The sequence below is a fragment of the Phacochoerus africanus genome, chromosome 5 (assembly GCF_016906955.1).
Source record: "Phacochoerus africanus isolate WHEZ1 chromosome 5, ROS_Pafr_v1, whole genome shotgun sequence".
Lineage (NCBI taxonomy): Eukaryota > Metazoa > Chordata > Mammalia > Artiodactyla > Suidae > Phacochoerus > Phacochoerus africanus.
This window is the reverse complement of record NC_062548.1, coordinates 44,960,088-44,979,209: the sequence shown is the minus strand read 5'-3', so window position 1 is coordinate 44,979,209 and position 19,122 is coordinate 44,960,088. Positions and strand designations below refer to the sequence as shown.

The following is a 19,122-nucleotide window of genomic DNA, read 5'->3' as shown; positions in this document are numbered from 1 at the left end:
AGCGGCCCAAGAAATGGCAAGAAGACAAAAAAAAAAAAAATTGAATGGTTCCCTTATTCCTGCATCTAGCTCCTCTTAGAACGTACGCAGGGATCTCTCCTTCCTTCACTGCTCTATCCCAAGCGCCGAGACCAGCGTCCAGCACACGATACGCGTTGCCGCATGTGTAGTGGCGCCACAGTCCCACGCGGAGGAGCTCGCGCTTCGAAGCGGTTCCCGAGGCCACCCTCGAGCCCGCTGGGAGAACTACAAGTCCCATAGTGCCTCGCGGGCGCCGACCATCCGTTCTGCGCAGGCGCGGCCTCCCGCGGTGTCCTCTGTGCGGGCGAACAAGGCCGCGGGACCAAGGCAAAGGCCAGGGCAACGCACCCGAGAACTGAGCCCGTCGTGCGACGCCGCCATGCCGGACAATTGGGACAAGGACGTGTACCCTGAGCCCCCGCGCCGCACGCCGGCGCCGGCGCCGCAGACCTCGCTGCCCAACCCTGTCACCTACCTTACGAAGATCTTCGACCTCCTCGTGGACCGACCCGTGACCCTTGCGAGAGGTACAAGCCCCAGCCGGGTCTCGGCGTTCCCCCCGGCCCCCTACCGTTCCCGGCGTCCCCCGCACCCCGGACGCTGTCACTCAGCCTGGACCCCCCACTGCACCCCAGGCCTCGCCTTCCGGGTCGCCCAACCACTCACCCGCCAAGAGCCCTCTGCTCTATGGCCCCTGCCGCCTGGAGAGCGGTCCATGCACCCCTGGTCCCCGGCCTCTCTCGAATATTAGGGGTTGTTTGCGGACCGAAGTCATCTGCGACCCGAGGCTTGATAGATCCCAGTCTCCCCGCACGCTTTGCATCCTGCCCTTTGCACGATGGGCGGTCAGCAGAGGGCTGTTGAGCCGCACGGGTTCTCTGGTAACCCTTCGCCTGCCTGCAAAACGGCGCAGGTGTTCAATGACGGCCGAGGCCCCCTCCATCTCAATGTGCTGTAACTTGTCCTCCGTGTGTGGCCACGCTTGAGAACTCCCCACATCCCCCAATCTCTGGTCCAAATCAGGTGAATGTTTAAAATCGTTCTTGTCCTGTTTATGGTTCAGCCAGCTCTGTGGGAGAGCAGCAAAAGCACGCTCTGCCCTGTCACTGGTGCCAGGCGATTCATCCAAGCATCTAATTAATCAGTTCATTCGTTCAACAACAAAACATTTAGGGTGCATGACCTGCTTTGGTGCCTCTGTTTTAGGAGGAAGAACCGGATATCTCCCCTTCCCCCAAGTCTGGAGAAGCCAGCCGTGGAAAATTGCTTCCTCTTTTGTGTGGTTTTTAGAGTTTTCCATGTCTGGGTGGATGCGATCTCACTGGGTCCAACTTGTTAATTTACCTTTGGGGAATCTGAGGCTAGAAAGTCAGCAGTGGCAGAACGGGGACTGGAATTCCTGCTGGTGGCTCCCTGTAAATGAAAGGGACCTGCACCATGTAGGGTTGCTGTGGCGACAAGTGAGATCCTGGCTTACAGGAAGCTCTCCATAAAGGATAAACGTCACTATTTGTAAACTGTCTGCCCGCCCACCCATGCGCAGGCAGACACACACACACACACACACACACAATCTTTTTGGGGCGTCCAGTTACCAGCCTCCTAAAAGTGGAGAACTTTTGGGTATTTGTCTCTTCCACAGCTTGTGAGAAATACGAAGCTAAGAGCCCAAACTGTGGCCTGTCCAAACCAATGGGGCCTGGGGTTCTCTCTTTGCAGAGTTTATCGAGCAGCAGCACGCCAAGAACAGGTATTACTACTATCACCGGGAATTCCGCCGCGTGCCGGACATCACAGAGTGCGAGGAGAAGGACATTCTGTGCATGTTCGAAGCAGAAATGCAGTGGAGGAGAGACTAGTACGTCCTGCACTCGGGCTTCCATTGTGGTCAGGGCATACCCTGAGCCCTGCCCAGCATCCCCCCCCCCACCCCGGTGCTGTGGAACGGGGGCTGGGTGGTAGGAATGCCTCCCTGGTTGGATGGCTCGGCTGATAGAGCTGAGGACTGTAGCCCTTTCCTGGCTTGGCCCAGATCTTGGGGGTGGAGGGGCCTGACCAGAGCTGCCTTCGTTTTCTGCACAGGGAAAGGAGTCCTGTGGCCCACCTTTCTTATTTTCTCTTCCAGCAAAGTCGATCAGGAAATCGTCAACATCATCCAGGAAAGGCTGAAGGCCTGTCAGCAGAGGGAGGGTGAGAGCTACAGGCAGAACTGTGCCAAGGAGCTGGAGCAGTTCACCCAGGTGTCCAAGGCCTTCCAGGACCGCTGTGAGTGAGCCCTGCCCAGCCTGCTCCCCGCCCACCACGGCCCTCAATCCTAAACCAGCCTGGGTGGTTTCTGTAACATCACCGCCTGAAACCTGCTAGTTAAGCCAGTCTCTGGCAGAAGACTCTGCCTACTTGTCTGTCCCCTTTCTGCTCAGTCACCTGTCTGAGCTGCCTGACGCTCCCTCCTTCCTGGGGAAAAGACCGCAAACTCGCATTCTGGAATTTCTGGCAGTTAAGCGGCCCCTGATGCCCCTCCCCATCTTTTTTTCAGATAGCGACCTGGGAGCCCATTACTCTGCCAGGAAGTGCCTGGCAAAACAGAAGCAGAGGATGCTGGCGGAGAGAAAAGCAGCCAAAGAAGCTGCTGCCGCTTGAGGCAGCCCCTTGAACCGCCCCCCCCCCCATCGCTAAAATAAAGAGTAAGGGGACTTGTGTCTCTGATGTCATCTTCAGCCTGACTTTCACGAACTTTACTCAAATGACACATTTTATTGGCCCCATTTCCCTTCCAAATTCGGCTAGAGGAACAAATAAACAGGACACCTATAAATCGGCTTCATTCATTTTATTTTTCTTGTATAAAATTATGTGGTGGCCACAGCGGGAGCCTGGGTCCTCTGCACGGAAACTCTGGTGTGGGTCTTCACAAGGTGGTCAGTGAATTCCTAGAAAGACAGAAAAAGCTTTAGATGCAAGACAGACTAGACCCCACCTGCTTAACAGGGAAGGGCAGGCAGTACCTGATACGGAGACTTGGTGAACACTGTCTCTTTCCAGAGATCGGGCGTGAGATAGCTGTAGGTCTTGGAAATGGCGTCAAAGGTGGCCTTGGCTGGAAGCGGGAAAACATGAGGGTTGAAGAATTCACCCGGGGTGAAACCCCCGACACCAGCAGAAACTGTCGCACTCAGAGGAGCAGAGAGGCCACAGGGGCCAATCTGCCGCACATTAGGAGGGCCTCTTGCTCTGGAAACACGCCAACCACACACAAGAACGTGATTAAGTGGAGCTGAGAGAAGCCGGTGTCTGTGTGGGCCACCTACCGAAGTTGCCCAAGGTGGCAGTGCAGCCCCTGGCAGAGGTGTAGCAGTCGTCAATTCCTGCCATCATCAGTAGCTTCTTGGGCACAGGGGCTGAGACAATGCCAGTGCCCCTGGGGGCAGGGATGAGACGCACCAGCACGGAGCCACAGCGGCCAGTCACCTGGGCAGGAGCAGGGGTGTCAGGAGGGAGTCCACACCACTGCAGGCCCTACCCCTCTCCGCCACCCGGCCCACCTTGCAAGGGACGGTATGGGGCTTGCCGATCTTGTTCCCCCAGTAGCCTCGCCGCACAGGGACAATGGAGAGTTTGGCCAGAATGATGGCCCCCCGGATGGCAGTGGCTACCTCCTTAGAGCACTTGACACCCAAACCGACGTGCCCGTTGTAATCTCCAATGGCGACAAATGCCTGCAAGGAGACTGACGTGGGTGAGGAATCCACTGGCCTTCGCAGCAGCTCCCTCCTCCCAGGGTCTGTGGCGCCCCTCAAATCAAGACTGGCCACCGCAAGGCCAACCTGAGGTTCTGAGGAGATCCTTGCTCTCTCTCTCCTTTACGAAAGTCACACGTGTGAATAGAAAGTGCAACCATGCAGAGCTGAGAGAGTCTCACAAAGCCTCTTGGCAAGAACAGCCCAGGCCAGTAAGACAGCTGTAGTACCTTGAACCTGGTCCGCTGACCGGCACGGGTCTGCTTCTGCACCGGCATGATCTTCAAAACCTCGTCCTTGAGGGATGCCCCCAGGAAAAAATCAATGATCTCGGATTCCTGAAAAAAGAAAACAAAAAAAAATGGTTGTTACCCAAATTGCTCCACAAAGCCTCTCCAAGGTGCAGCCTGGGGTCCCTCAACGGAGGGCCAACCACATGTCTCTCCGCTCCAGGCCAAACGGAAGACTCCCCTGCCCAAGGCCACAGCCTGAAAAAAAGAACCCATGTCTCACCTTGATGGGTAGAGAGAAGAGATAGATCTCTTCTAGAGACTTGATCTTCATGTCTTTGACCAGGCGGCCCAGCTTGGTGACAGGGAGCCACTAAGAGAGGAAAAACCGCGAGTGACTTAAGACCGCCGGCCCGGCGCCGCCCATGGAGCCAGAATCGCGCGCGTGGCCCCGACCTACCTCCTTGTCCTCGGCTTTGCCTCCGCGAGCTCCGCGGCCTCGGCCCCGGCCCCGACCCCGGCCACGGCCCCGGCCTCGGACGCCGCTGCCAAAGCCTCCGCGGAAGCCGCCGCGGCCTCCGATTCCAGGGCCCCCGGGACCTCCAGGCCCTCCCGCAGCACCGGCGTCATCCGCCATTTGCTGAAAAGAGCGACAAGAACCCGTCAGGGAGGCGCTGGTACCTCCGGCCACCTCGGGCCGGGCTGCTACCCCAGACCGCGGGCGCGCCAGCCCCGGCTCCGCCCAAAAGCGGCGGCCTCTGGCCGCCCAGGCCACTCGGCCGCGCCAGCGCGAAAAACCACTTACGTGTTTTCACGAAGAAGAAAGAAGGGCCCACGCGAGGGAGCTTTTATATGTCACCAAGCGCCGCGAGACCTTGGTTGCCCCGCCTCAGGCCGACGTGCGCCGAGGGCCTATAAAGCAGCTTGTGATTGGCTGCGCGGGGCCCCGCCCCCACCGAGGTCTGCGAGCGCAGGCGTGTTTGCAGGTTCTCGACCCGGGAATCTGCACTACTGCGGCGCTGCTATAAAGGCCCGCGCTGCGGCGGCCTTGCTCTTTTGGCTTCCAGGTAGGTCTCCCCGGCTGGCCTTCCGGCATTTTAGCACTTCCTATCCCGGGCGGGGGTCTGGGGGGGCCGTTGAGGAGGTCGGCGTCGTTTGAAAATCACCTGCGGCTTTGGCCGTGGCCGTGAGTGAGATTCGGCGCCTAGAGCCACCAGGAGCCTTAGCTCACCGCTCACTCTCGGTGTGGGGAGGTGAAACCCAGGCCCCGACACGCGCCGCCGCTCCGGGCTCGGCTGCGGCCTCTCGCGTACTCTGGACTCCTTGAGTTCTGATCCCAGGCCTTGTCTTCTACCCACAGGACTTATGGATGCTCAGAGCCTGACGCCGACGCTACCGGAACCGCGGGGGCAGAGGGGCTTTGCTCTGATTTTCCAATAAAGCTGTTGGTCTGATTCATCCGTGTGTGGGTGTGCTTCGTCCCCCACCCATAAGCCAGGACAACGCATCCGTTGACGCTGGGACCGAGATGTGCTGTAGAAGAGAGGACCCCCCCCCTCCCCCAATGGACACCTTTCTCTATCCAGCTCAGTTCTGCTTTGGATGCAAGGCAGGGTTAGAACTCGGTCTTAGAGGTTGGTAGGATCCTCCTTAGATCCTACTCGCAAAAAATGGCAGAGCCAGGGTTCTGACCCTATTACATACACCCACACCCCCTGTGACAACTCGGCAGGTTAGGAGCTTTGAGTTTGAGGAGAGTCAGGCTGGCCCAGCAAACCACTAACAAGATTGGAAGTGAAGCTTCGCAGCTCAGAGTCTTGGAGTGACATTGAACCTGTAGTTCTCCGTTCCAGGGCTCATGTCTCCAAGTGTGCAGGTCCCCCAAGTTGGGACTGACTGATTTCCTCATAGGCCTGCCTCTGGGTTGGGAGCCTACTTGCTCTGGGAGGTTTCCCCACATGCTAGGCTCTTCTGCTGTGTACCCCAGTTTGCATGGAAATCCAGTCTGTACCCTTGCGTCCAGGGTACATGAGCTTCATGGCACTCCAATCCTGAGAAACCTGATGAGTCTGACTAAAGCCCCCAAGTTCCTGGGGATCCGGCCACCTGAGCAGCGTTATTTGAGGAAAGAGGGGGGCAGTCCCTGCGTTCCTCATGGAGTCTCAGCTTGGGGCAAACACTCCCTGGAAGCACGGTCCCAAGCTTAGTGCTGTCCAAAGACCAGCCATCAGCCACCCTGAAGGCAAGGGTTCTACCTACACCTGTGACCCTTAGAGTGGAGCCATAGCCAGGCAGTGCCCTGGGCCAGGGCTGTGATTGGCCTGAGCTGGACAATGCCACTGTGATGTCGGCCTGGTCCTGGTATGAAATGGAGGCTCCTGAGCCCTGGGGGTCAGTGGAGCTGCCGTCCAGACACAGATCATGGTAAGCCCTTAGATGAATGTTTAACTCCAGAGATCTGCCCAGAGCTCGATCCCATTCCTTACTGAGACAATGCGAACAGGGGGTTACAGGCTTCCCATACAGGACAAAGGAAACTTGGAGAGGGCTCTGGCCAAGGCCAGCTTCTGTAGCTGGGGATTGTCATAGGGAATCTTGACCCTCAAAGTGGATGCCAACCCAACCCTTCCTGGGTCTCTCGTGTGGCCCACCTCTCACCTGAAGTTTCCTGGGGTCCCTCTGCACCTATGGCTTTGGGGGGCTGGATTCTGGTTCCAGCCAGGCCCTAACACTGGCCTGGTCTTTGCAGAGTGGCGGGTATGATCTCAACCTCTTCGCCAGCCCTCCTGACTGCAACTTCCTGTGCTCTGTCTGCCATGGGGTTCTCAAGAAGCCAGTGAGGTTGCCTTGCAGCCACATCTTCTGCAAGAAGTGCATCCTCCAATGGCTAGCCAGGTGCTTCTGGGCACCCAGGAGGCTGGGAGGGCAGGGCGGGCCTGGGCCCAGAACAGAGAGCAAAGTCTGCCAAGCACCGGGTCACCATGGTCATAAAGTTCAGCTGCCAAATCTCCCAGGACGCTAACACGTGCGAACCTGGTCACTGTTATCAGCAGCTCCTAGCCCCAGCCTTGGAGCTGGGAGCTCCCTATCAAGCCTTACGCCTCGTCCAGCTAGAGAGGAGGGACCACCAGTGGAGGCATGCTGCTGCCGCTTGCTCCCCTCCCACTCCCAACAACCACCCCACTCATGTCTCCTAGACAAAAGACCTGTCCATGCTGCAGGAAAGAGGTGAAACGGAAAAAGATGGTCCATGTAAACAAACTCCGGAAGACCATTGGCCGCCTGGAAGTCAAGGTAGCTCAAAACACCACTCCCACCAAGCCTACCCTCCTGGCTCCTGAGGGGTAGAGGGGCAGAGCCGGGAAAGGGGGTGGAAAAATCCTGTTCTCAGAGTTTCCATTGAGGCGCAGCGGAAATAAATCGGACCAGGAACAACGAGGTTGTGGGTTCGATCCCTGGCCTTGCTCAGTGGGTTAAGGATCTGGCGTTGCCATGAGCTGTGATGTAGGTTGCAGATGCGGCTCAGATCTGGTGTTGCTGTGCCTGTGGTGTAGGCCAGCAGCTGCAGCTCCAATTCCACCCCTAGCCTGGGAACCTCCATATGCCATGGAAGTAGCCCAAGAAATGGCAAAAAGACAAAAAAGTATTTGCTTAATTGTTTCCCTCTCTCCACCACACCTCTGGTTCCATAAGGGCCTGGGAGGATCCCAGTTAAGTGGTTCTTGGTCAGTGGAACGTCATGGATAGAAGATTGTGGCGGGTGGGCAGCTCATGACTGCCAATGCCCGACTTGCTTTGGCTCACACAATTCTTTCCTCCATCCCCAGTGCAAGAACGCTGAAGCGGGCTGCCTGGTGACATGCCCCTTGGCCCATCGGAAGGGGCACCAGGACTCATGCCCTTTCGAGCTGACGGCCTGCCCCAACGAGGGCTGCATGTCGAGGGTGCCTCGTGGGGCCCTGGCCGAGCACCGGCAGCACTGCCAACACAGTGCCCATCAGCACTGCCCTCTGGGATGCGGGGCCAGCCTGGGCCCAGCCGAGCGTGCAAACCACAACTGCTACCGTGAGCTGCACGAGGCCTGGTGCCAGCGCCAGGATCGCAGCCGGACCCTGGTGCTATGCCTGCTGCGGCGCATGCGCAAGGTGCACCGGGCCACCAACCTCATCCGCCGGCAGCTGGCGCAGCTCGAGGACTTCCTGGAGGAAGACGATGCCCTGCTCCTGGGCGCCCCCCAAGAGGAGGCTGAGGCCAGCCCAGAAAGCAGCACTGGGGCTGAGGTGTGGGGGGCCCAAGGCCAAAGTACCTTGTAAATAGAAGGATAAATAAATGCAGAGCCCAGGCCTGGCCGCCTCCCACTCTCTCACCTCTCTAGGAACCACTCTTCTCATCCAAAAGGGACACTTGGGCCTTTTGCCCTGGACCTTTCTTAGCAGTTCTTCACACTGGCTATGCCCCCTAGCCAGAAAGCTCGTCCCCTCGCTCTCCGTTTCCCTGATTCTTCTCCATCAAACGTCTCTTCTGCACAGGGATCCTCCCTGATCATCCTTTCCCAGTCCACTGCCCAGTTACCTCCTACAAATTTGTTTACCAGCTTCATAGCCAGTAGTACGCATGGCTCAAAATCCTGAACTCAAAAGGCAAGTCCTCACGAAGATTCGCAAGGATCCCTTGTTACCTTGTTTCCTGACCTATATTCTCTTTCCTACTCGCTCCTGGCAGCCACACCGGCTTCTTGGCTCCTAAATGCCAATCCACTCACTGGCTGTTCCTCAGCCTGAAATAATAATCACAGAGCTCCCTGCTTCATCAACTTTGGGCTTTTGCTCAGGTATCACCTTGTCAACAAAGCCGCCTCCTACACCACCACCCAAGTTAAAACTGCACCTCCTGGAGTTCCCTCTGGGTCGCAACGGGATTGGCGGTGTCTTGGGAGCCCTGGCTCCGGCGTTGTCACAGCTGTCACAAATGCGGCTCAGATCTGATCCCTGGCCCAGGAACTCCGTATGCCACCGAAGGCCAAAAAAAAAAAAAAAAAAAAAAAAGCCCGGCTGTATTGCTTCCGAGCGCTAGTCACTTAACAAGAGTATTCTTTGCCTGCCTCTGCCCAGCCCTCACCTCGCTACTGGAGACGCCAGTTTCTCTGGTGTGTTTTAAACACAGAATGTGTTCAATCAACACATTTGAATGATTCGGAAATCATGTGATTTATTAATTTACCTGCCTTATTTCTCATATAGTATCGTGAGTCTTAAGGCAGAGCCCAGTTCTCGGTTCAGATGGGACCTAACGGATCGCATCTGACCGCGCCTGCCCCCAAATCCTAAAATGCCAAGGAAACAGGAGTCTTGGGATTACTCTAGTAAACATTTCCTACGAATATCTTTTAAATTTTCCATTAAAAGGACAGGTAGTTGGCAACCCCAGGCCCCTACCAGTGTACCGTGCCTGCCCCAGCCGCCCCCGCGCCGCTCCACAGCCACCCCGTAGGCCGGAAACGCCTCTGCCTCCTTCCGCTTCCCGACACCGCTGCCCTTAGCAAAGGTATCGTCTAGCGGGCAACGCTGATGACGTCACGCCAGTCGCTGGTGATGTCATCTCCCCGCGCCGGTACTGAGGAGTGGCGCGCCGGTCTCTCTCACGCGGCGGCGGCGGCGGCGGCGCCGGCAGCGACGACGACGACATGGCGGAAGTGGCGGCCGGAGTGGGCCGCTTTAAGTCCAAGTAAGCAGGGGCTCTGGGGCTCCGGGCGCCGCCGGGGGAGGGAGCCGGGTTCGCGACCGGGGTAGCGAAGGCGCCCGTGTGCATCCGGCACCCACTCGGGTTTGAAGAGAGAGGCGAAGGCTGTGTACGGACAGGCCCGCGGGTTCGTCGCAGCTGCGGGTCTAGATGGAAGATTCGGAACCGACAGCTCTCGGAGGGCAGGCACTGGGGTCCGGCCGGGTGCAGTTAGTTTGGGATACTTGAACTTGGAGCCGGTTGGGGGGGTGGGGCCGAGAAATCTCAGAGGAAGAAGGAGGGGTGAACTGAGCGCAAGTCGAGGCTGGCTCTGGACGGGGGCGGGACTTCCTATTGCTCAGGTAACGGGAGAAGAATTACTTGTGGGGCAGGCGGCCTGGGGAGCTTTCACTTGCTGTCCCTATTGTCCTTGAGCCAGGAAGAGAAATCAGGAGATGGGCTGGTCCACCGTGGTCCAGAGGCCCTGAGTCCCGTGCTTATTCAGTGCCCATACTTAGGCTGAACGTCTTAAGTGCTCAGTGCCCGGGACCAGACAGATTCAGCCTCTCCCTGTGGAGTGCAGTCTGATAGGATAAACATATTGAGCAAATCATTTTCATCAGAGGCGGTGGCAAGCACTAGCAAGGGGAATCCCGGATGGCGAGAGTAACTCTCCTGGATGGATGAGGGGTTCAGGGGAGCTCCATTTCATCCTTGGCTATCTAGCTTCCTCTGGTAGAGTTAGTCAGGCACTTCTGAAATTCAGGAAGCGGGAGGCCCAGGCCATATACTGGGAACAGCCTGGGTGAACCGGAAAGATCAGCGGAGGCCCCTTGAGGCAGGGTCTTAGAAACATGTAAGGACAGGGCAGGATTTTGTGGGGGTTGGGGGGAATGACATGAATAGTTACTTTCTAAAAGTCCTTTCTGGGGGAGTTCCTGTTGTGGCGCAGCAGAAATAAACCTGACTTGTAACTATGAGGATGAAGGTTCAGTCCCTGGCCTCGCTTGGTGGGTCATCGTTGTCCTGAGCTGTCACAGCTCACATCTGGTATTGCTGTGGCTGTGGCCGGCAGCTGTAGCTCCTATTTGACCCCTTCACAGCCCTGATAAGACCTCTCTTGCCCCCACCCCAAAAAGTCTTTGGGAGCAGGGTTTGAGAGAGTGGTAGGAATCTGTGAGCAGCTCCTCAGAGGGGAAGGTGCCATGGCCTGGACCGTCATGAAAGTAACTGAGAGGAAGGGGAGGGACAGTGTGACACCTCTGCTGAAATGAGGGTCTGCCTGGAGAGTGGGATGGAGGAAGGAGCCCGGGCTGGGGAAGGGCTAGGCTGGATGCACCTCGGGATGAAGATGTTGCGGAGGAGGATGTTCGGGGCTGGTACCCAGGCCTGACCTCCCATGGCCAGCAGGGGGCCCCCAAGGTCCAGCCTGTTCAACCACCGGGGAATCTCTGGGAACACGGGGCATTGGACTGCCTGTAACATGGGGATGCTATCAACCGCCTCACAGCTGAGAGGGTTAAAGAAGGTAATGATGAAAAGACCTTATCATCCCCTGTCCCTTGTGTCCCCTGCATCCCTGCTGCTGCCCAGGAAGTCCTCGAGGGCAGGGCCCTATGGGTTGACATCTGGGAGAGCACCCAGTGTAGGGCTGGGCACTAGAGACCAAGGGGTCAGTGGTTCATGCTCCCCCCCTCTTCTTTCCAGCTATGCCATCGAGCGCAAGATTGAGCCTTTCTACAAGGGCGGGAAGGTGCAGGTACCAATGCAGGGAGGAGCATTGTGGCGGGGCAGGTCAGGGCTGCAAAGTGTCACCTGGGCTGAGACCCTTTTGTCATCAGCTGGACCAGACTGGGCAGCACCTCTTCTGCGTCTGTGGTACCAGAGTCAACATTCTGGACGTGGCCTCGGGGGCTGTGCTGCGGAGCCTAGAGCAGGTGAGGCAGGGGGTGGGGTCAGGGCAAGGGCTGGTGTGGAGAGCAGCCTGTTCTCATGGCTCTGTGCATCCACTCTCACCTCCAGGAGGATCAGGAAGACATCACTGCCTTTGACCTCAGCCCCGATGACGAGGTATTTGGCATGGGGACAGGAGACGGGCTCACTACCTCTCATCCAAACTGAGTTAGGAGGTCAGTGTCCATGTCTCTGCCCCCAGCTGACCTGCATCCTCCCCCAGGTGCTGGTGACGGCCACCCGGGCGCTGCTGCTGGCCCAGTGGGCCTGGCGGGAGGGCAGCATCGTCCACCTGTGGAAGGCGATACACACAGCCCCTGTGGCCACCATGGCCTTCGACCCCACCTCCACACTGCTGGCCACAGGTAGGACCCCGGCTGGGGTTGGAGGGGGCAGCTGAAGCTAGACAGGGGGCTTTGGGCACACCAGCCCCCCACCTCAAACACATTCCCACAGGCGGCTGTGATGGGGCCGTGCGCGTCTGGGACATCGTGCGCCACTATGGGACACACCACTTCCGGGGCTCATCAGGTGTCGTGCAGTGAGTAGCAGTGGCACAGGGCGGGCAGGTGGAGCATCCCAGTCAGGGTGGCCCCGCTCACCAGCCCCGCCCCACCTGCCTACAGTTTGGTGGCCTTCCACCCGGACCCCGCCCGCCTGCTCCTCTTCTCCTCAGCCGCAGACGCCAGCATCCGTGTGTGGTCACTACAGGACCGCTCGTGCCTGGCCGTGCTGACTGCCCACTACAGCGCTGTCACCTCTGTGACCTTCAGTGCCAATGGCTACACCATGATCAGGTCGGTAGCCAGCCACGCAGGCCTTGGCAGGAGCGGGAGGCCGCAGCAGAGATCTGGGGTCTAAGGCGGCTCTTTCCCCCCCAGCTCGGGCCGGGACAAGATCTGCACCGTCTGGGACCTGCAGAGCCTCCAGGCCACGAAAACCGTGCCAGTGTTTGAGGTGGGGGTGCTGGGGCCGCTGAGTGGGGCAGGGTGGGGGTCGGGCTGCCCCCTCTGACCTGCTCGTCCACAGAGCGTGGAGGCTGCAGTGCTGCTGCCAGAGGAGCCGGCGCCTGAGCTGGATGTAAAGTCCACAGGCCTGCATTTCCTGACGGCCGGCGACCAAGGTGTGGGGCCAGGCCAAGGCGGGCAGCAGGGGCGGCGGGGGGCCAGTGGATCTGTGAGTCTCAGCAGCCCCCGTCCCCCCACAGGCATCCTGCGCGTGTGGGAGGCGGCCTCTGGGCAGTGTGTACACGCACAGCCCCGGCTGCCAGGCCCCGGGCGAGAGCTGACCCACTGTGCCCTGGCCCGAGCCGCCGGCCTGCTCCTCAGCGTCACTGCTGACCACAACCTGCTGCTCTACGAGGCCCGCTCTCTGCAGCTGCAGAAACAGGTGAGCCAGCGCCGGCCCTGCGCAGCCCGCGCCTTGGGTGCCAGCTCTCCACTTTGTGGGCCCTAACCTGAGTCCCTCCCGCCCTCGCAGTTTGCCGGCTACAGTGAGGAGGTGCTGGACGTCCGGTTCCTCGGGCCCGAGGACTCTCACGTAGTTGTGGCCTCGAACAGCCCCTGCCTGAAAGTGTTTGAGCTGCAGACCTCAGCCTGCCAGATCCTCCACGGCCACACAGGTCAGGGCACCAAGCCAACCAGGGCCTCATTCTGGCCTGGACAGATGGCCCACTCCTTGCCAGAACAGACCTCTGACCGCCCGCTCCGCTTTCTTCCAGACATCGTCCTGGCCCTAGACGTGTTCCGGAAGGGGTGGCTCTTCGCCAGCTGTGCCAAGGTTAGGTGCCGTAAGGAGCGGGCAGGGTCCAGGCGGGGACACCCACCCCAGCCTCTGTCCTCACCCATCCTGTCCCCAGGATCAGAGCATCCGCATCTGGAGGATGAACAAGGCTGGAGTGGTGGCCTGTGTGGCTCAGGGCTCTGGGCACACACACAGCGTGGGCACCATCTGCTGCTCGAGGTAAGTGGCTCAGGGCTGCGTCCAGGGTGTCCCAGAGGCACAGGCCCAGGCCCTCCTCCTAGGGGGAGGAGGCAGAGGTGGCTTTGGCCCTGCTCTGTGAGCCTCCCGCCCAGGGATATGGAATGAAGGATGGGGCTGGGGACACCCCCAGATGCCATTGTGGGGGTTCCGTAGACGTGGCTTTGAGGCTGCGTAGCTAAAGGCGGGGGTGGCGTCAGAGCAGGAAAATGACACTGAACAAACGCCCTGGTGGAGAGGGTGCTGTCTGGGGCCCAGGGTCCCGTTGCTGGGACCAGGTCTGACAGCACAGAGGGCGGGTGGTGCCGGCAGGTGGTCCTGGAGCCATGGGGCGACGCGGCAGTTCACCTTCCGGGACAGGCTGTCTCTCTGGTCTGGGCCAAACTCTGACGGGCCTGAGCCGCGGTGCGCTGCCCACAGGGCAGGCTGGGCCTCAGCCGGCGTCTCCCTCTCCCCCAAATTGGCCTCAGGCTGAAGGAGAGCTTCCTGGTGACGGGCAGCCAGGACTGCACTGTGAAGCTCTGGCCCCTCCCAGAAGCCCTGCCATCCAGGAGCACTGCCCCCGACGGCGGCCCTGTCCTCCTGCAGGCCCAGGCCACACAGCGCTGCCACGACAAGGTAACCGCCCACGGCACCCGGCAGGGTCGTGGCAGGGCCTTTGCTGGGCTGGGGGACTGAGCTGCCGCCTGCTCCCGTCCCCAGGACATCAACAGTGTGGCTATTGCCCCCAACGACAAGCTGCTAGCCACAGGGTCACAGGACCGCACAGCCAAACTCTGGGCCCTGCCCCAGTGCCAGCTACTGGGCATCTTCTTGGGCCACCGGCGTGGCCTCTGGTGTGTCCAGTTCTCGCCCATGGACCAGGTGCTGGCCACAGCCTCGGCGGACGGCACCGTCAAGCTCTGGGCCCTGCAGGACTTCAGCTGCCTCAAGGTGAGCCGCCCTCAGCCCGCCTGGGTCCCCGCCCGGTGACATCTCAACACCTCCCCTCCCCCCGCAGACGTTCGAGGGGCACGACGCGTCTGTGCTCAGGGTGGCCTTTGTGAGCCGCGGCACACAGCTGCTGTCCAGGTGAGCGGGCTGGGGGCCGGGCCGGGTTGGGGTGAGCTGGGGACAGGCCCAGGGCTGAGCGCCTCCCGATGCCCACCCAGTGGTTCCGACGGGCTCGTGAAGCTCTGGACCATCAAGAGCAACGAGTGTGTGAGGACGCTGGACGCCCACGAGGACAAGGTCTGGGGGCTGCACTGCAGTCAGCTGGACGACCGCGCCCTCACCGCTGCCAGCGACTCCCGCGTCATCCTCTGGAAGGTGTGTGGGGTGGGGGCTGGGGGGGGCAGGGCCGCGTGGGGACGCCCGTCTGACTCCAGTGTGACCCCAGGATGTGACCGAGGCGGAACAGGCCGAAGAGGAGGCCAGGAGAGAGGAGGAGGTGGTCAGGTACATGGGGTCCCCCAGCCCTGCCCGCAAGTCCTGCTCCCCAGCGTCGGCCTCCGCAGCACGGGATACCGAGGCTCAGAGCAGCAGCGCCACTCACCCCAGCGGCCCTGTCCCCTGTCCCCTCTTCCCCTCGCCAGGCAGCAAGAACTGGACAACCTGCTCCATGAGAAGCGGTACCTGCGGGCGCTGGGCCTGGCCATCTCCCTGGACCGGCCCCACACCGTGCTGACCGTCATCCAGGGTCAGGGCTGCCTTGGGCCGGGCAGGTGGATGGGGGGGTCTCCCGGGTCTGAGGTGCCCTTCCCGGGGCTCAGTCTCCCCTCCTCCCACAGCCATCCGAAGGGACCCTGAGTCTTGCGAGAAGCTGGAAGCCACGGTGCTCCAACTGCGGCGAGACCAGAAAGGTCTGGGGCAGGCGGGGCAGGGCTGGACGGTGCTTGGTGAGCCTGGGATGGCTGGCAGGCAGGTCTGACCGTCCCTGTCACCCCCAGAGGCCTTGCTGCACTTCTGTGTCACGTGGAACACCAATTCACGGCACTGCCATGAAGCCCAGGCCGTGCTGGGCGTGCTCCTGCGGCACGAGGCCCCGGAAGAGCTGCTGGCCTACGATGGCGTGCGGGCCTCCCTTGAGGCCCTGCTGCCCTACACCGGTATGTGGGCCACCCGGGTCAGGGCGGGGGCCGGGCTGCCAGACCCGTGGGCCTTGACAGCTGCTGTCCTCCCCCCAGAGCGGCACTTCCAGCGGCTCAGCCGGACGCTGCAAGCGGCCGCCTTCCTGGACTTCCTGTGGCACAGCATGAAGCTGCCCACGCTCCCCGCAGCGCCCCCAGCCCTCTAAACCCCCAGAAAAATGGACTTTGATCTTTGCTCCCTGTGTCTGTCTGGGCTTTGTCGCACCCCAGGGCCTGGGCCACCGCCCAGCCCCAACCCCCACACCCTGGCTGAGACCCCACAGGCCCGCAGAGCACCACCATTGGGTGGGGGTCAGTCAGGAGAGCTTTACTCAGAGGACAAGTCCCTGCCAGCCAGGGAGTCCCACCCTCAGCTGCTCCTCCCACAGCCCCCCACGAGGGTCACACGCGCTCAAAGCGGTCCCTGACACCCTGGGTCCTGCCCCAGTGCCTTTCGGGTGATGGTGCAGCAGCGGCTCCGGATGGCGCTCAGCGGTGGGTGGGCAGGCACGGGCGGAGGAAGGGCCTGGGCCTGGGGGGACTTGGGGGCGCTTCGGGCCTCGCCCTCCCTGTCCTCCCCTCCATCTGCCCCCGGGTGGAGCCGGGGCCCGCTGAGGAGTGTGCCCAGCCCGTCGGGCTGCAGCATCACAGCAGGAAGAAGACCGGTGCGGCCCTGGAACCTGTGGGGAGGGCGGGGCTGGTTAGCACCGGGTCTGCCCCTGGCTGAACCACCAGAGCCCTGCCCTGCCACAGGCACCTGCACAGCCACCAGCCACGGTCTGAGGTTTCCAGCACGTGCACATGGGCCCCCGCTGGCACTGACAGCTCGTCAGCTTGGCTGCTCTCATAGGCACGGGAGGCGCAGAACTGGGGCCCTGGGAATGGACATTGGTGGTTACCTGAGACCAGAGGCCCCCACCCTGCCTCTCAGTCCCCACGCTGTCTCCTGCCACGTCACCACCTCTAGGCTCTCCCCCGTTCGTTTCTCTGCTGACACCAGGGGCCACGCTCAACCCACTGGGTCTCTGGCTCACTCTGGGGAACACACACGGCAGGGCCACTGTCACCACCCAGTTGTCCCACAGCCTCCCTCTCCTGGCTTGGGTACTTCTTGCGGCCCGTCCTTGCCATACACTGCCCGGTGGTGGCCGTGGTGGGTGTAGGGAGGGGAATTGATCTCACTGTGGCTCCCCAGGCGCCGATCCCCGTCTCGTCCTGGGGCGGGGGCCCCCTCCTCCAGGTAGGGAGAAGGAAACCATGCCGTCTGCTGGTCCTCGTTGACAACCAGCCACCAGCCTGTGCCCAAGGGGTGGGGTGCTTCAGATCCTGAGGCCTACTGGGACCCCAGGGGCAGAAGGGCGTGTCCCCAGACTCACCTGAGGGGTGTCGCAGCAGCACACCCAGGGCCTCCTGGGCCCGGGCGTAGAATGGCTGACCCCACACGTCCTGGGTACGGAAGGGCTGCAGGCAGCGCAGGCTCTGAGCCTCCAGGCTGTGGATGGCAAGGCTGCCCGTGGGGCCTGGTAGGGGCTCTTCCGGGGTGGGCAGGATCACCCGGCTGGCGAGAGCAGGGGGTGGGTGAGGTCTGCGGGACTGGCTTTCCCTCCACCTTGCCTCCCCCATCCTCCAAATGCTTCTGCCAGCAGAGTCAGCGGTGTGGTGGAGGGGGGTGTCAGACACCTGCCAGGTGGTAGCGTAGGTTCCAGGTCCATAGGTTGTGGCGCAAAGAAGCCAGTGAGTACTGGGCTGCGGGACACACGCTCTCCTGCTGCCAGCAGGGCCCTTGAGTAGGTCTCCAGAAGCCGCAGGCGCGCCAGGCCTCGGCCCGTGCGCCCCCGATGCACCAACACCGATGCATCTGGGGGCAGGGTGGGGACACAGCATGGTACCACGCCCCAGGGCCCCCCCATCAGACCGCTGCCGCCCCCACCCCTGCTGGGATCCCCGCTGGCCTGACCAGGAAGCTTGGGGAGGATGCGGTCCGACCGCCGCAGCAGGCCCGCCTCCACCGGGAAGATCTCCTTGAGCGTCTTCTGAGGGCAAGAACAGGCATGTGGGTCTCCGAGGCCCCACTGGGTGCCCCTGCGAGGGTGGGGGACCCTTGCCAGGGTCTTGAGGGCTAGAAGCCCACTCACATGGAGTCTCCTGAACTCGTCCCAGCTTCTGCGTACAAAGGCGTCGCTCTCATCCGACCAGTGCACAGAAAAGGCAAACGTCTGGTGGACGAAGGGGGGTGTCTTGGAGAGACCGGGCCGGGAACTCCCTCCCTGCCCCTTGCGGCCGGCAGGTGTCCCATTGGTTCCTACCTGGAGCCTCTCTGTCTGCACCAGAGCTGCCCCACTCACGGACACCGGGTGCCGAGGGCCTGCCATCACTGGGGCCTCCCTGGGTCTCCGTCCTCAGCTTCTGGAGCCTGTCAGGTGTGGCCAAGGGTCGGTCCGCTGCCTCCCCGCCTGCCCTGCACGGGAAGGAGGGGAGGCACCCGGAAGACTGGAATTCCCCAGCGGTGCCCCAGCCCTGCCAGGTCTTGGCCGCACTTCCCTGCCCGACTGGGTCCTTCGCAGCTTCCTCACTGCACCCCTGACCTGCGGAGCGGAGGGGCAGGAGCACAGGGCCTGGGTGGGAGGAGAAGCAGAGTGGGGGGGCTGGGACTGCACCCTGAGGCCCTCCTGTCGGAGGAGCCTGGCCTTGGGAGGAGGAGAAGGAAGAGCCATCAAAGTGCCGCCAGGCCTGGCCCCTCCCACACCCAATGTAGGGCCATTGGCTCTGAACTCCCTGGGGAGCTGTCTGCAGTGGTCATCAGGAACCAGTGGCCCGGTGCCAAAGGCTTTAAGTGCTTTGGTGTAATCCTCTCTTTAGAAGAAAGGTCTCTCTGTGTTTTCTTCTTTAAAGGGCCGCACCCAGCGTATGGAGGTTCCCAGGCTAGAGGTCAAATCGCAGCTGTAGCTGCCGGCCAGCACCACAGCCAGAGCAGCGGGAACCGAGGCATGTCTGCGACCTACACCACAGCTCACAGCAACACGGGATCCATAATCCACTGAGTGAGGCAGGGAATGAACCCGTGTCCTCATGGATAGTAGTCGGCTTCGTTAACCACTGAGCCATGATGGGAGGTCCAGGAGGAAAGGTCTCTTAACGTCCCCAAGTCACAGAGGAGGAATTTATGTTAAATGGCTATTAACTATCAGGGGTTTTGTCTGTACATGTTGGGGAAAGACAGACTTCACAGGCTCAGAGCAGCAGTTTCCCTGCGGTGGATGGACCTGGGGCGGGATGTAGAGCATCCACCTCCAGGCACCAGCACTTGGGGGATGGGAGAGGTGGTGATTAGGACTCTGCTGGTTTGTTTTTTGTTTTCTGTTTCCGTTTGGCCAC

At 60.9% G+C, this 19,122-nt stretch overlaps 5 protein-coding genes and 3 non-coding genes across 12 annotated transcripts; 4 read left to right on the top strand and 4 right to left on the bottom strand.

The window, feature by feature from the left end:
* The first annotated feature begins 256 nt into the window (after positions 1–256).
* Positions 257–2,836, top strand: NDUFB10 (NADH:ubiquinone oxidoreductase subunit B10). The gene is made up of 4 exons (XM_047780921.1): positions 257–548; positions 1,741–1,879; positions 2,147–2,286; positions 2,558–2,836. The coding sequence occupies exons 1-4, from the start codon at positions 401–403 to the stop codon at positions 2,659–2,661; spliced, it is 531 nt and encodes a 176-aa protein (XP_047636877.1). The 5' UTR covers positions 257–400; the 3' UTR covers positions 2,662–2,836.
* On the bottom strand, positions 2,837–4,649 carry RPS2 (ribosomal protein S2). 2 transcript variants are annotated; one of them, XM_047780918.1, is made up of 7 exons: positions 4,449–4,646; positions 4,272–4,361; positions 3,989–4,096; positions 3,564–3,737; positions 3,330–3,489; positions 3,027–3,118; positions 2,837–2,951 (listed from the first exon to the last, which is right to left on the bottom strand). In XM_047780918.1, the coding sequence occupies exons 1-7, from the start codon at positions 4,623–4,625 to the stop codon at positions 2,871–2,873; spliced, it is 882 nt and encodes a 293-aa protein (XP_047636874.1). In that variant the 5' UTR covers positions 4,626–4,646; the 3' UTR covers positions 2,837–2,870. The 2 variants fall into 2 exon arrangements, with proteins under 2 accessions (XP_047636874.1, XP_047636876.1); XM_047780920.1 differs by lacking the exon at positions 3,564–3,737 and having other exon boundaries at positions 4,449–4,649.
* LOC125128540 (small nucleolar RNA SNORA64/SNORA10 family) lies at positions 3,183–3,305 on the bottom strand. Its single transcript, XR_007135247.1, has one exon. It is a non-coding gene; the product is annotated as a small nucleolar RNA SNORA64/SNORA10 family (small nucleolar RNA).
* LOC125128539 (small nucleolar RNA SNORA64/SNORA10 family) lies at positions 3,801–3,935 on the bottom strand. The gene has a single exon (XR_007135246.1). It is a non-coding gene; the product is annotated as a small nucleolar RNA SNORA64/SNORA10 family (small nucleolar RNA).
* A 489-nt stretch (positions 4,650–5,138) lies between the features above and the next one.
* Positions 5,139–5,264, top strand: LOC125128561 (small nucleolar RNA ACA64). The gene has a single exon (XR_007135267.1). It is a non-coding gene; the product is annotated as a small nucleolar RNA ACA64 (small nucleolar RNA).
* Positions 5,265–6,332: 1,068 nt separating this feature from the next.
* On the top strand, positions 6,333–8,331 carry RNF151 (ring finger protein 151). The gene is given in 5 exon segments (XM_047782778.1): positions 6,333–6,412; positions 6,653–6,883; positions 7,186–7,282; positions 7,816–8,270; positions 8,272–8,331. Coding segments are annotated over 5 exon segments (897 nt in total). The 3' UTR covers positions 8,306–8,331.
* Positions 8,332–9,540: 1,209 nt separating this feature from the next.
* On the top strand, positions 9,541–15,944 carry TBL3 (transducin beta like 3). Of its 3 annotated transcripts, none has more exons than XM_047780915.1 (22): positions 9,584–9,712; positions 11,414–11,465; positions 11,548–11,643; positions 11,729–11,776; positions 11,883–12,024; positions 12,116–12,200; positions 12,286–12,456; positions 12,541–12,616; positions 12,689–12,782; positions 12,867–13,048; positions 13,139–13,280; positions 13,380–13,438; positions 13,518–13,621; positions 14,110–14,257; positions 14,342–14,572; positions 14,640–14,710; positions 14,791–14,947; positions 15,018–15,076; positions 15,214–15,317; positions 15,409–15,480; positions 15,568–15,726; positions 15,805–15,944. In XM_047780915.1, exons 1-22 carry the CDS (start codon positions 9,672–9,674, stop codon positions 15,912–15,914), a joined length of 2,403 nt encoding a protein of 800 aa, XP_047636871.1. In that variant the 5' UTR covers positions 9,584–9,671; the 3' UTR covers positions 15,915–15,944. The 3 variants fall into 3 exon arrangements, with proteins under 3 accessions (XP_047636869.1, XP_047636871.1, XP_047636870.1); XM_047780914.1 differs by adding an exon at positions 11,117–11,234 and having other exon boundaries at positions 9,650–9,712; positions 11,414–11,643; XM_047780913.1 differs by having other exon boundaries at positions 9,541–9,712; positions 11,414–11,643.
* Positions 15,945–16,045: 101 nt separating this feature from the next.
* On the bottom strand, positions 16,046–18,661 carry NOXO1 (NADPH oxidase organizer 1). Of its 2 annotated transcripts, none has more exons than XM_047780916.1 (8): positions 18,054–18,661; positions 17,883–17,963; positions 17,705–17,780; positions 17,428–17,605; positions 17,124–17,305; positions 16,930–17,043; positions 16,505–16,622; positions 16,046–16,427 (listed from the first exon to the last, which is right to left on the bottom strand). In XM_047780916.1, the coding sequence occupies exons 1-8, from the start codon at positions 18,117–18,119 to the stop codon at positions 16,160–16,162; spliced, it is 1,083 nt and encodes a 360-aa protein (XP_047636872.1). In that variant the 5' UTR covers positions 18,120–18,661; the 3' UTR covers positions 16,046–16,159. The 2 variants fall into 2 exon arrangements, with proteins under 2 accessions (XP_047636872.1, XP_047636873.1); XM_047780917.1 differs by having other exon boundaries at positions 17,705–17,777.
* Between the last annotated feature and the right edge of the window lie 461 nt (positions 18,662–19,122).

Coding starts and splice junctions, on each gene's coding strand:
- TBL3 (XM_047780913.1), top strand. CDS start 9,556: ATGACGTCACGCCAGTCGCTGGTGATGTCATCTCCCCGCGCCGGTACT. Junction 13,622..14,109: donor GGCACCATCTGCTGCTCGAG/GTAAGTGGCTCA, acceptor AATTGGCCTCAG/GCTGAAGGAGAGCTTCCTGG. Junction 15,727..15,804: donor GGCCCTGCTGCCCTACACCG/GTATGTGGGCCA, acceptor TCCTCCCCCCAG/AGCGGCACTTCCAGCGGCTC.
- NOXO1 (XM_047780916.1), bottom strand. CDS start 18,119: ATGGCAGGCCCTCGGCACCCGGTGTCCGTGAGTGGGGCAGCTCTGGTG. Junction 17,964..18,053: donor TGCAGACAGAGAGGCTCCAG/GTAGGAACCAAT, acceptor TTCGTCCACCAG/ACGTTTGCCTTTTCTGTGCA. Junction 17,044..17,123: donor GCTGCTGCGACACCCCTCAG/GTGAGTCTGGGG, acceptor CCTTGGGCACAG/GCTGGTGGCTGGTTGTCAAC.
- NDUFB10 (XM_047780921.1), top strand. CDS start 401: ATGCCGGACAATTGGGACAAGGACGTGTACCCTGAGCCCCCGCGCCGC. Junction 1,880..2,146: donor ATGCAGTGGAGGAGAGACTA/GTACGTCCTGCA, acceptor TTTCTCTTCCAG/CAAAGTCGATCAGGAAATCG. Junction 2,287..2,557: donor CAAGGCCTTCCAGGACCGCT/GTGAGTGAGCCC, acceptor TCTTTTTTTCAG/ATAGCGACCTGGGAGCCCAT.
- RPS2 (XM_047780918.1), bottom strand. CDS start 4,625: ATGGCGGATGACGCCGGTGCTGCGGGAGGGCCTGGAGGTCCCGGGGGC. Junction 3,119..3,329: donor TGCCACCTTGGGCAACTTCG/GTAGGTGGCCCA, acceptor TCCCGCTTCCAG/CCAAGGCCACCTTTGACGCC. Junction 2,952..3,026: donor TCACCAAGTCTCCGTATCAG/GTACTGCCTGCC, acceptor CTGTCTTTCTAG/GAATTCACTGACCACCTTGT.